This window comes from Macrobrachium nipponense, chromosome 44 (assembly GCF_015104395.2).
Source record: "Macrobrachium nipponense isolate FS-2020 chromosome 44, ASM1510439v2, whole genome shotgun sequence".
In the NCBI taxonomy this organism is placed as follows: domain Eukaryota; kingdom Metazoa; phylum Arthropoda; class Malacostraca; order Decapoda; family Palaemonidae; genus Macrobrachium; species Macrobrachium nipponense.
The window spans coordinates 9,149,100-9,163,692 of record NC_087221.1 but is presented as its reverse complement, the minus strand read 5'-3'; the positions used below and the strand labels follow the sequence as shown (position 1 = coordinate 9,163,692).

Sequence of the window (14,593 nt, the reverse complement as noted above, 5' to 3'; positions counted from 1 at the left end):
GGGTAATCACAAAAAAAAAAAAAAAAAAAAAATCGCCAGTAGTATAAACTGGAAGTAACAACTGCATGATTCTCAAAATAGCTTTCATAGGCAAGTAAGTAGAAAACACGCTGACCTAAATAAAGCAAAAGAAGAGTACTGCATCTGCCTATAACAGTTCAGAGGCAGAAAGGCCGAAGACCGATATTCTAACAATGTCAACCAATCGGCAGCGTTTGTTAAAAGGACGCCGCCATCTAGTGAAAGCTTTTGTCCCTTTGAAAGGAAAGAACAAATGAAACGCGGAGGCTAAATGCAATGAGAGAAACAATCCAATTATACAAATAAGCACATGAAAGGGTCCAACCCTCTATGACTCAGTTTATCCCTTTTCTCTCTCTCTTTCCTTTCTCTACTCGGCTTTCCCCTCCTGTGCCTCAATCCAGCCGTAGAATTCCAGACCAAATCATTTCCCCGTTTCCCATTCCTTTTCGACTTGTTAATGTGGTGTCTGGAATTCGAGACGACCCAGTAAGAGAAAAGGGGGGGATGGGCTGGTGGGGGTGGGGGTGGGGATGGAGATAGATGAAAGAGGGAGTGAGAAGTTCGTCTCATCAGAGAATTGGTGTTGTCACAATTCTTCAGTGCTGTTAGCACTGGGGTTGACGAGTGTCCCCATGGCCGGAGCACTTTTGGGGTTACCAGTTATTGAGTAACAGCAGGCCACATTGCAGCCAGAGCTACTCGGACTGCTGTAACAGTAGCTACTGTGCACAATATTGGTGAACTCGGCAATGACATTTCCAGTCCGAACAATTCTAAAAGAACCGTTCGTCCTCGAACTTGTTGCGCATAGCCTAGGGGGGTGATAAGCCTCTCCTCCTTGCCGGCTTCACCCCCTCAACCCAACACCCTGCTGATCCCCCTCACTCACTCGGGAATAGTTTCTGTGAATGAAATGGGAATGCCGCCTGGAATCTGGAAGTCCAATTCACATGGTGCGCGCGCGGCCAGAATCATTTCGGTTCCAGTTGTACTCTCTCTCTCGGCTTTAAGAGATGTCATTGGTGCTATTGGCTCAGTCGGAATGTGTGGGCTGGGGGATACGTTACTGCCATTCCGATGTGAGCAATTCTAGAGGGGTTAAGACTCCAGAGGCCTACGGCTTCGCCTGCTGGAAGGAAAGGGGATTTTCCCCGCTGTTCTCTGAATGCTGGCATCCTTTCATGTCTCACCTTTACTTACTGTTTCTCACATACAATGTCTTTTTCTTAGTCAGTATTATTTATTTACTTTGTTTATCATATATTAAAGGTTTAATATTATACAGTAGGTTTTTATGTATTATGTTTCTTTTGTTATATTTTATTTATTGCAATGTTTTTTCTACAGTTTACTCAATCAGAGCAACACACTTGAATCTCTTAAGGAAGTTATTGTAAAAACGATTGTAAAAAAGAACGTTCCATGACTTCTATCTCCCTTCAAAAGATACCTATCATTTATTTTGTCGAAAAACAAATTCCCACCACAAACTCTGAAAACAAATTTAATCCCCATCTTGATCTTCATCCAAAACAGTTGTTCTTTCTACGTCACTAAAGGAAAGAAAAAACAAAGATCGTAATCAGCTGGCCCAACCCTGTAATTATAACACTACATAAACACAAGATATGTTCACAGGTACCCAAACAACACGAAGGACCTGGAGATACGGGGAGAGGGGAACGGAGGAAGCGGCAAAGATAAGAAGGCTTACCAAATCATTTCTCTGAAAGATGTTGTTTCTCTCTCTCTCTCTCTCTCTCTCTCCGCTGAGTGGAATGTAGTAGTAGTCTATATGAAGGAGCACGCCCATTGTGTGTGTGTGTGTGTGTGTGTGTGTGTGTGTGTGTGTGTGTGTGTGGAATGCTCGAAATAGGGAATGGGAGTCTGCAATAAAAGCCAGAGTTGCGTGACTCCGGAATCTTGCCATGGAATGTAGACGAAAGATTCCGTTCGCTGGAAATATGTTGAGGGAAAGGCAGATACTCAATAAGGCTCTCAATCATTTCTCCATCGCTATTGATGCAGGGTCGGGGGCTCTTGGGGTGGGGTGGGGGAGGGATCTTAAAGGACTAAGACTGTCCTAAGTGAGCAGAATACGATAGAGAATATGCTGAAGTGACGGAGTGGGGGCCACCCTATAAAATCGTATACGGCTTACAGTTGAATTAAAGCATTATTATTATTATTATTATTATTATTATTATTATGTACACCACTTTCGATGAAAACAAAAGAAAATAATAAATAATGCAAAAAAAGCAAATTGGAACTGAATTCCAATCATTAATGTTGTTTAATTGCTACCTTATAACTATTTTGCATCACACAAAATCGAGTTGAAACAAACCCTACCAGTATTGTTATTATAACGAGCAACGCTTCCTTTGAAGAAAATAAAATGAGTGAAAGTAAGAACAAAGATTAATTACAAGGGTTTCAGTTACCCATGAACTATTCTACAACCAAATGATGCCTGAACAAAGAAATCTTAGACAACACAGACCGAGATGGTAACCCTTTAAAAAGCGTTACTGAGCGTTGACGTTTTCTTCACTGTACTTACGAATACCACAACTAAGCTAATAATAATAATAATAATAATAATAATAATAATAATAATAGAGGCATATGGTATTGGCATACTGTGAGACTAAATCTTCGTTTTCTACGTAAGCGCGTATGTATATATGGACTGATAGATGGATGCCATTTTTAATACAAAAGATTAGCTCCGGAAAAAGCAGAATAATATTTATTAGGTAACGAATCAAGGATGTAACCGTATGAGTTTCAAAGTTACACAGCATCATTAAAAGCACGCACGCGCAACAAGGAGAGAGTAATGGGGGGGGGGGGGGGTATTATCGGTTACCGAAAGAATATTCGTGAGCATTTTTCCTTCCAGATTAAAGAAAAGGGATTGGGGGGAGAAAAGGAATTGTGGGGGGCAGCGGGGGAAAAATCCACACATACCTAGAAGGGTACAGTCTTCCCTCACCCTCCCCCACCCCCTTTTTCCTCCTATTTACACTCCACACCCAAAACGCGTCAGAAGGAAAGAGGAGGAGGAGGAACGGCGGTAAGGGAAAGATACGCGTGGATCTATCGCTCTCACCACGAGGAGGAGGAGAAGGATGAGAGGGACAGAATAAAACGGACTGAGGGGAAGGGGAAACGGAGTGACGAGTAAGGGGGGAGTAATGCGGAGCAAGGGGAAAGTAGAAAGGGGGTCGAGAGAGACATATGGATGGTAAGATAACATACCACTTCGAACAGAGAGGGGAAAAAAAGGGGTGATTGCGATGAGGGGTTTTGAAGAAACGCAAGGAACGAATGACGGGACAAAAACATATTAAGTAGCTGCTGCACATCATATACTCTGGGCTGATATCGACCCGTGCTGCTTTTTTTTTTTTTTCTTCCTTTTTCTTCTTTTTTCATTTTTTTCTGTGACTCAGTAGCGATCAGTTACAGCAGCCCATTTCGGGGGCTGGTTTGATTGATTTAGACAGTGTGCTAGCGTCATTCTTTCGACTCAAGGAAGCTCCAGAGACAAGTTATACAGACCTTTACTGGTCACCTCTGCACTGTCTATATATCTATTTATTCTACTATCACTCCGTCCAAGTTAGTTCAAACACCAAGTTCCTCTTTACACAAGTATAAACAAAGCGGTATTCACTAACATTCTTATCAATACATTTGCTACCACTTGTCAGTATATATATTTTTATTTATATATATATATATATAATATATATATATTATATATATATATAATGTGTGTATATGTCTATATACACAGATATATATATACATATATATCTATCTACACAGAATATATATATATATATATATATAGGTGGTATATGCAGAATCTACTGGTCACTTTTTTTACCATGATATAAGAAACTGTAATAGTCACAATGCCCTCTTAACTTCTTGCATTCTTTGTTCTTTTTTGGATACGCTTGTCATAACAAAGCCTGGTGATCCAAGTTCAAAAATTTCTTAAGAAATTGTGATGTCCGGTACCAGGAAACGAACCCAGGTCCCATTGTCACAAACAATTCAAGAAGTTAAAAGGCCACTGTGGTTATTACAGTTACATATATATTATATCTACACTTACATATATATATATATAATATATATATATATATATATATATATATATATATATATGAATAACTTGATCACGAAGTATATAAAACGTGATGCTATGTATAAATAAAGGTTTGGTGTCCGAAATAATATATGGTTGTAATGTGTAAATAAATAGCGCTCTTTATGTCCTTTTTATCATATATATATATATTATATATATACACACATACCACATATATATATATATATATATAATACCACACACATATAATATATATATATTATATATATAGAGAGAGAGAGAGAGAGAGAGAGAGAGAGAGAGAGAGAGAGAGCTCTTCGTCCTTGTTAATAGGCATTACCATCTCATTACCGGTCTAATTCATTAGGCCCCGTTACAGAAGTCTCTGCCGAGGCCTCTGCAGTTACCGCTGCACGGAACTTAACACTTTAAAAAAGTGCCACCAAATACCAACCCTTATACACAATCTATTTGCCATTATCCTCTTTCTCTCTTCTTCTCCTCTCTCTCTCTCGTCTCTCTCTCTCTCTCTCTCTCTCTCTCTCTCTCCATCGGCGTCATCTTCTCCATTGAGACAGATATCTACCGTAAGGACTACAGTACCATATTGGGACATCATCATCAAGGAGTTTAGTCGTTGGTAAAACGATGCTGTAAAAAGAGCATTATTATTATTTCCATATCATTACTAACACTACAGCATTGATTACTGTCATGTTTATTATTTAAACATCCTTGAGAATTTTATTCCGAAACCTTGCATAAACTACAAATTCACCTACGACTGTACCAGCAGTAATGAAAATTGTCACTATTTGAATCAAGTATCGATTTGGTGCTCACATAACCGAGTGATTATATCCTATACTCACGCAAACGTACGTGCACATTCCCAGACGGGAAGAAAGAAAAAACTATATATATATATATATATATATATATATATATATATATATATATATATATATAGATACATTATATATATATATATATATATATATATATATATATATATATATATATATATATATATATATATATATATGTAACTTCCTTGTGGCCGTATTTTTTTCCTGACTCCCTTATTGGACCTAAAACAGTGGCCCTATTCATTTTATATTCACCTCTAAATAAATTTTACCTCTGAATCGTACATGTATGTGACTGGTGCATGCTAAAAAATATTTTGATCCATTCTCCATTTTTTAAAATTATTTTTATTATTATTTTTATTATTATTATTATCATTTCCCTGCAATTTTCTGCGAATAGTCTTAATACAGTCTAAAATTTCAAATACGTACAGTATGTATGTACGTACATAAATAAATAAATAAACAAATATATAATTACATATGTGTGTGCGTGTGTGTGTGTCAAACATCTATCGCTGATTACTCTGAAAACTCTCTCTGTGGTCTTAATGAAAGGTCCAAAAGTTAGGAAGCTAAACTGGCATAAATCATCATTGAATCTATTCTATGTGAGTATGAATTATAACTATGTGCAATTCAAATCTATTCTTTTTACACTTCAAATCGTGAATACTGTATATCTTGATGCTATTCTTATAATTCTATCGAAAACAAAAATCCAACCGATCTTTCGAGCACTTACTACGCGATTTCGAGTCAATTCAAACAGTCCTTTTATTTTTTTTATGCCGAGATGAGCTACCTATAAAACCTGTTTTCGGACTGCAAATAATCTTATAGAAAATTTATAGTAAAATTTAATTCACGCGGAATTAAATTTTCAATCAAATATAATGACATTTGACACCGACACATCGTACATAAGATAAAGAAATGAATTAGTTACAAAGAACAGCGGATTAATTCCATATTCCTTTAATTTAACTTATAAAGATAATGTCAAACTCACTTCACGAACTTCAGAAATAAATAAAAAATGGAGTTGAATAAAAGTTACTCTGCACTAAAATTTGATCATATTAATATCGACACAAACATTTTCTTCCATGAGCAGTTATTAAAACAATAAATTTTGGTTTAAAATGCTATTCTTATAAAAATGTCACAAAACAACATATACAACAAAAAATGGACTTTGGTTTTAATATACCTTTTCAAACAAAAAAACAAAACATATGGAGTTAGTTACATCGCCCGCACTATGCTTGTATCAGGTCACCATATATAAAATTAGTGCCTAAGAAATTACAGCGAATAACAAAATTTTTACGAGTCGCAGAAGGACAAAATCGCCGGCTACATTAATCGCCGCAACGCAAGATGTAAGTTGTATAGAACGGACAAGTATTGCATTGCGAGCGACCAGTCGCTTCTTATGACGGGAAGATGGAACAGCGCCGAATGTTCCGACATCTTTGTACTCCCAAGACACTGGCATCGCTTCGGAAGATGGATAAATGACATGTGCATAATACTGGAGAACGAAATCCCACAAGGTGGTGCTGCTGAGCCTTGCCTTGAAAAAATCTATTTTTTCTCTTTTATATTTTTCGAAATGAAATGATTTCAAATATTTTTCTCGGTAGTAAGTAACGTTCGCGGTATTACATACAACGGTTTTAAAATCACCGGGTATGACATATTATGAATTATTGTTATCATTACATTTAGTGTATGTAATACATAATACTATATCAACAAATCCGCATTGCCCAGAGTAACAGAATATAACATTTTGAACAGGAGAGAGAGAGAGAGAGAGAGAGAGAGAGAGAGAGAGAGAGATCATTTAAAACTGGTCACAAGCAATGCGAAATTGCCCTTCCGTTTTCTTGTACTATTTGCTCTTTCACTGTCTGTCATTCAGAGATATATACTGATTATGGTTTTTCTTGGTGAAATGGCGCAGCATCATCGTACGGAGATGATGAACTTCATAGTAAACGATCACATTCTTTCACTATACCTTTATTCATATTCCCTTTCTTCCATATGACTTTCCACTCTCTCTAACAATTTTTCAATAGTGCAACTATATATATAGAGAAGGTTTCAATCCTCTTACACCTTTCAAATCTTCTCACCGTCAATTTCTCTCTCAGTGCTGAATGACCTCAGGTCCCAGCGCTTGGCCTTACATAAATAAGAATGGAATCCCTTGACGGTGCTTGGAAGACAGTAATGCAACAACCGAGCCTTTAAAAAGTGACAAAAATAGCCCAATACATATCAAGACCTCAGAAAAGTGACAGAAATGGTCCCGCTAAAACTCGAGTTCCCAAAAAAGTGACAAAAATAGCCATAAATATAAAGAGACCTCAGGAAAGTGACAAAAATAGTCACAGTAAAAAACGAGACCTCAGAAAAGTGACGTAAATAATCACACTTAAAACTGACACCTCAGAAAAGTGTCAAAAATAGTCACACTTAAAACTGATACCTCAGGAAAGTGACAAAAATAGCCCTATACTTAACGAAACCTAAGTGACAAAAAAGCCTTAAACATAATGAGACCTCAGAAGTATATACCAAAAATAACCCAAATTTCAGAAGTGACAAAAATAGCTCCAAAAATAACGAGACCAAAAACGTGACATAAATGGGACCACTGGCAAATATAGAACTTAATTATCAAATCCGTTTAATAAAAATACAGGTACTTTAACTGACAACCACCCCAAGCAAAAGTGGCAAAACCAGAGTAGCAAAATCGAACAGTTAATAAAAAAAAAAAAAAAAACACTAAAGCCTCGAAATATTAACGTTTCACCTAAATCTTAAAACACAAGAAAAATAAAATACAACGAATAACAGAAAATTTGCATCATTTCAAAAACAAAACAGGTGACAACCACAACAGCGCATACAAATTTATTTCCTTCATAATTTGTTCAAAATCGTTTTGCTTTCGAAAATCGTACGTGCTTTTTTCTTTTTCTTTTAATATACTCCAATTTCCATCAAAGATTTCAGTAATTACAGACAACTTATCTGTGTTTTTAATTAAAATTTACCGGTACGTTTCTACATGACTTTTTTTTGTGCAGTTCATGTTTTAAAAAATCCGCATTAGCAAATACCAAAAGCTCATACATTTAATCTTTACACAAAATATAATTGCATAATTATCAACCATTAATAAAACAAACTTTTCTATCCAAAATCTACCCTTTTCGCAAGTAATAATAATAATAATAATAATAATATGAAGCCATTAATAAAATCCAGTGGCAATTTCAGGAAAAATAGCAATGACAATTAAATTTTAAAAATATAATGCTGAGGAATAACTAATTGTTTTCAATAACATAGCCATAAAAAATTGACTTCTTCCAAAATAATAATGACAACAACAACAAAATGGTAATAATAATACTAATAATAACATTAATAAAATTATAACAATAGTAATCTATTATTATTATAATAATAAGCATCGTCCATTTATATTTTTTATGTTAAACGTTTCCCGCACAACAAAAGATGTCCTAACATTCGCAAAAGGCTGCCGTCCTACTTTAATCCGGTATATCACATTCACCTAGACGACATTCATACGAGGAACCTTAACTGCCGATTACTGAATGACCAAAACCAAACTGCCCGGCACTCTGACCAAACAAGACAGCATTTTCCAGGACGTAATGTCAGCTCTATTTTTGAGAAAAGATTATTTCACACTCTGAGCGTCACAGTTCTTGCAGTGTGCCCAGTATTATTGTATTGTTTTCATCACCATCTGCTGCCACGCCATTAATAACAACTAAAATCATACTATGCACACACACATGCATATATATATATATATATGTGTGTGTGTGTGTGTATGTAATCCCGTCACAATTCAAAAATGGTACTCTTAACAAACTTTTTGAAGGGCATAGTCCGTTTTAGTTCATTTGAACCTAAAACAAATTGTAAGTCATTTGACATTTGAACACTGCTCACCTAGACTATTATACAACAAATACCTCCCGAAGTGCTGACCATACAAGAAAGTAAGTTTAAAAAAGAACTAAAGACTCTACTATTCTGCAGGAGCTACGGTACTGATGAGAAAACTCTAAAAGACAATTATAAAAAAGAAGAAGCAACTTATTTAGAAAACGTACAAGGGCCCGCCAGAGAGGGGATCATCCCTGTGGAGGGCTGTACATAAAACCAAATGAATGAAACGAATGAATGTGATTTTTTTATTTATAGTACCAATAGTAAAGAATCGCAAGGACAGCAGACGAACACGTACACGAACAATCGACGACACTGACAGCAGCAAAAGAGCTCTCACACATTCATTGGCCCTTATTCTTGCCTGTGTCTGGCTGTCGGATAACGACGGAGCTGACTGCCGGTATCCAGTGACGGCAATTACGGAAACTCTCCGCATTTCAAATTTGCTAATGAGACACGGAGTCAAGAAGATAACGATACGAGAAGGTTCACGGGACCATTCTAACACAAAACAAAACAACCACAAACCCCTTTTGAGGGCCCCCTCCCAAAAACCCTCATTGAAACTACCTATCTTCAGATGCATACCGCATCATCTTCCTCATATCGAATTCAGATATCTAGGAATCAAATTACCAGCCCCAAATTGATAGCTACCTTGATGTGTATTTTGAGAGAGAGAGAGAGAGAGAGAGAGAGAGAGAGAGAGAGAGAGAGAGAGAGAGTCATATTACACAGGTCTGGGAAAACTTATTCCTTAAATGTACCTGTACTACTCGTATATTTCTGGAGGCTAATACTGTGCTGTGCGGGAAATCATCTAATAAATAAATAAATAAATAAATAAATAAATAAATAAATAAATAAATATAATAATATATATATATATATATATATATATATATATATATATATATATATGTGTGTGTGTGTATGTATAGAATTACCAAATAAATACTAAATAAATATATATATATATATATATATATATATATATATATATATATATATCTAAAATCACAAACTCTATCTGCATCGCAAATGTCTATTTTGAGCTCGCTGGAAATGAGAGAAAAATTCTGTAAGAATTGAAATGTATTGCAAGCGCATTACGCGCTTATTGTGTTAACCATTTGATTACCAATTTCGAGATATTTAGCAAACTAGGAATATTGCAATGACAACATATTCTAACCTTTTTCTAACTCGGTAACAACAATAATAAATAACTCCGAATAATGAAAATTTGCATCGCACTTCAAACATTATTCAACGGAAGATCCTTCGTCCCGACAAACATGTAAGGCCACAGTCATTCGACGCTGGTAAACTGAGCGATTATCGATTAAATTCGTTGAAGTGCACTGTGTGTGTGGAGAGAGAGAGAGAGAGAGAGAGAGAGAGAGAGAGAGAAGAGGCTGACTGCAAAAGACAAGAGCCCTTTTTCTTCGACACCGGGTCCTCGCCGCCGCTCATGCCGACTGAGGATAAAACCTAAACCGCTTATCGCCATCGTCATCTCTACGAACTCCTTGTTGCTGTTCTTGTAATTCGTGGTGTCACGTCAAATCTCAAAAGAGTCAATTTTAAGTAAGAAGCGGAGAACAAGTCTCTGACGGCAAGCGAAATCGGTTAGCGGGTGGACTGTCCATCGGGCGTCGCTCCAGTGTACTGATGTCTTCCGATTGGAAATTGCTTCGACTTATCTCCCCAGCGGTTTCCAGAAACGCCTGCTCAGTTAGGTACCGTCATCAAGCAAAAAATGAAGGGAGGAAACAAGATTTTATGATACCGAAGTTGATATACCTCTATGAAATGACTACTGTCCTAAAAAAAAAACCCGCACAACAATCAAATTTATATTTATTCGCTAAAAAAATCTGAATCACATGTAATTAACTGGCTTTTCCTCAAAGCACAGAGATAACAGCCCCATCCCTCTTGGCGAAAAAGGGAACCAGAACTCTTGAAATGTCCCGGGAGAGCACGACAAATTGGAAGGCATTTTCCTGACCTAAAACTGAGAGGGAGTATTATTTCACATGCCACAATAGGTCGCTCAGATAAGTGTGTGTGTATGTGCGCGTGATCTCTAAGGCTACAATAGGTTTGGTAGCTTTGGGCCACGGCGGTTGGTATTATGCATCTGAAAGGGGCTGTTAAACTATCCTCAAAAGAAAGAGCAGAGCGAGAGACGACCGCCCGCTGATGTGGTCATTTAAGTGGTGACAATTAACAACTGGGCCCTCATTGTAATGCGTACTGAAGAGGGGTCACGGCTGTTATGACACTAATTCGATTCGCACCGGATATGAATTCTTCATAAAATGTAAGTTGCAATTGGATTCTCTATTTTCTAAATATTCTCAAAACCAATATACTTACGAGAAAGAATGTACTAACTGAGCGATACTGACGAGAGTGAAAGGGAATGGTGAGATATTCAATATCAAATTTAAGAAAAGAAATGTTTAATAACAAATGCCACAAAACAAACCAAATTCCTCCCAAAAACAAAATCGTCTAATAAATCAGCAATTTCATTCCTTCCCAAAAAAGTATCGCAAACAGAAATAACAATCTAAATCATTATTCTCACACAATTCTCAAATCATCAAGGGCAAATCCTAATCCGCCCACCCATATAAAAAGGTCTTTCACAATCAGCACTAACAATGCCAATCCTCCCATACAAATAAAAGGGCTCTCACGATCAGCAATAAGATCTTAACCTCCCCCATGACACAAAGGTCTCCCAGTCAGCAATAACAATCTCTTTTCATCTTCCAAGTCTTCGTCACCTATTAGCTTACACACACACACACACACACACACACGCTCTCTCTCTCTCTCTCTCTCCGGAGCTGCCTTAAGTTCTTATTTAATATTGTGCAAAACTGTTATTGTGCAAAGGGCCACAATAAGTCTGTGCAAAAGCATGTGGCTAATGTGCAATAAAGTAGGACAACGGACGTGAAATAGCCTCAGGTTGACGCTGGCTTGCCCCTACCCCTCCCCTCCCCCAATAACGACCCTCCATCTCCCCCTTCCTTGCTCCCACCTTCCCTCTCTCCTCCTGCACATCTACATCCACTTTTGGCCTTAACTCCTTTCCTCCCCCACCTATTCTTTCTCCAATTTCTTGCTCCTGACCCCCTCCCCCTTCCCCCTGACTCCCTCCCGTCCTCTCACCACTTGTCGCTACAGGCCTCTGCCTACGTCACATATTATGATGCAGTGACATTATTTGCTCATATCTGGGAGGGAGTGGCGTGGCTCAGGCCGGTGGGGGAGGGGGGGGGGGTTAATGTGGATGGGAGCTAGCAGTTTTTTTTTTTTTTTTTTTTTCCCCATCAGACAAACCCATAAACCACCACTTAAATTAAAAAGTAAATTCTCTGGCAAAAGTCTGCATAAGAGTGGGTAAAAAACTATCATATTCCACGCGAGTACACAGATACCTCTGTAAAACTATTTGTGTGTCTGGGGTGGGGGGGGGGAGAAGGGATTATGCATTAGGCCTATGCGTGATAAGCATGTGATGTAGATTTATTCGTATAAATCAATCGCCTGAGTATTAGTACACATGAGCAAGGGACAAAAACAGCTACATATATTAGCGTGTACGTAAATATATATGTGCTTGAATGGGTAGATACTTGCACAGATGTCTGCATTGTGTAAATAAAACGGTCAGCGTTGTTGCCAGTAAATAAACAAGTATTTCAAAATTTCCAAGTACATTCAATATTTCAATTACACTATACTTTATGTGTATTATCATCGATATAGGTCTCTGTGCTATTTGTAACTAGACAGACAATCTGGTACCTACTACATAGGCAACACGAGGCAATAAACCTTTAGCCATGAAATACTACATAACTTTTAACAACCTCGCTCTAAACATTCTATGATCTACAATTTACAACGTGACCAAAAAAATAAATAAATAAATAAAAAATAAGGGGAGCATGATTAAAATCAATATTTGCAATACTTGCACAAATGTTTCATTTGATCTGGATTTCCCCCAATACTCGTTGTTATAAAGCTAAATTTTTATCCAATTGCTAAAAAGAAATCAGTGTCTAAGTAATCCTTGTAAGTTTATTTCTCTCTTGACAGCGACTCCACCGTCTTCCTCGGCCATTCAAAAATCAATAAGGACGAATCAAGTTCTGAACTGTTTTGGCCGATAGCACTTCTCAGCGGCCAACTGAAATCTAATTCCATTTAAGAACTATTCTAGGCCTAGTGATCAATCGCTGGACGGGCGATAGACATCTCCGAGGCTTAAACAACACTTTCATCGGCCATCGCGACATTTTTAAGGAGTGACTACTATTCATGAGATGAACTGAATTAACTACTCAGGGAAAGGAAAGGGTCACGTGACACGTACCTTGCAGTCGTGCAGTCCTTGTACAGGATGTCGAAGTGTTTCACGCACAGCAGTTTGCACCTGTTGACGCCGGGCTGAATGGCCCCTAGGCCTCTCAGGATGCGAACTTGATCCACATTGCACACGAGCGGCTCGATGCCCAAGCGCTTGAGCTTGGTGTAGACGGTGTGCAGGCCCCCCACCAGGTGCTTCAAGAATATCTCGAAGGCCTGCGGCAGGCAGAGCATCGTGTCTCCGTTAATGATGAAGGCGGCCACCTTCGCGCCCCGGTAGTCCACGATCTTGCACTCGTGGCTCTCCGAAGAGGGCACTGGCGGTGGAGAATGGTACTGTCTGGGGAAGTCTTTCAGTCCGGCCAAGAGCGAGGACATGGGAGGGTCGGAGCCCAGGTGAAATTGATGAGGGATGCCGCCCCCGAGCATGCCATGTCTGTAGGGTCCTAGTCCCGACGGCGACGACGTGGGAAGGGGTACCGACGGCGGCAACTGCGACGTGAGGCTCTGGACTTGCGACACAGCCGCCAGTAGGTGCGACGCCAGGGAAGTCGATGACGGAGGAGAGGGACTTTTGTGTGGCGGTGTCGAGGCTACAGGTCGAGGTCCGCCTTGGGCAGCAGCTGAGGGCTCCATTAGGGCCTCTGTACTCATAGTGTCTCTGTTCAGTCGTATAATACACGTCCGCACCCCACCACCAAGACACACACACTCATACGCCCTCAGATACAAACTACAACTCTACAACTGCTATTGGATCGGATTTCAAATCGAATAGTTACAAAAATCAAACAATCAACTGATAGCTGGCTCACTCAATTATTTGCGTTGCGAGTGCCATTATGATTGGTTGTTGGGGTGCTAGAGTGGCGGGGCTTCAAATCTCATTGGTGGAAGGGCGGGCGTGTGGGCGGGGCTTTCCTGCGCGCACCGAGGGGAGGAGCATCTCCCTTCAGTCGGTAGCCAGCAGGCGGCAGGGTAGGAAACCGTCGAAAGCTGTTTCTTCTCCGATCGCCGCCGAAGCTGGATGTGTTTTCTAGGCTAGAATCGACGACGACGACGGTTTTATTCAACTGCACAAATGATTAAAGTCCACCCTGTGTATACATGTAGATCGACCGTAGAAGAACCTGAATGTTAAAATTTAGTTTCT

General features: G+C 38.6%; 1 protein-coding gene across 1 annotated transcript in view; it reads right to left on the bottom strand.

Moving 5' to 3' along the window:
- Nucleotides 1-14,198, bottom strand: part of LOC135204021 (dachshund homolog 2-like) — a 99,551-nt gene extending 85,353 nt beyond the window's left edge. Inside the window, 1 exon segment of the mRNA XM_064233956.1 lies at nt 13,448-14,198. Within this exon segment, the coding sequence (XP_064090026.1) occupies nt 13,448-14,094 (647 nt within the window). The 5' untranslated portion in view covers nt 14,095-14,198.
- Between the last annotated feature and the right edge of the window lie 395 nt (nt 14,199-14,593).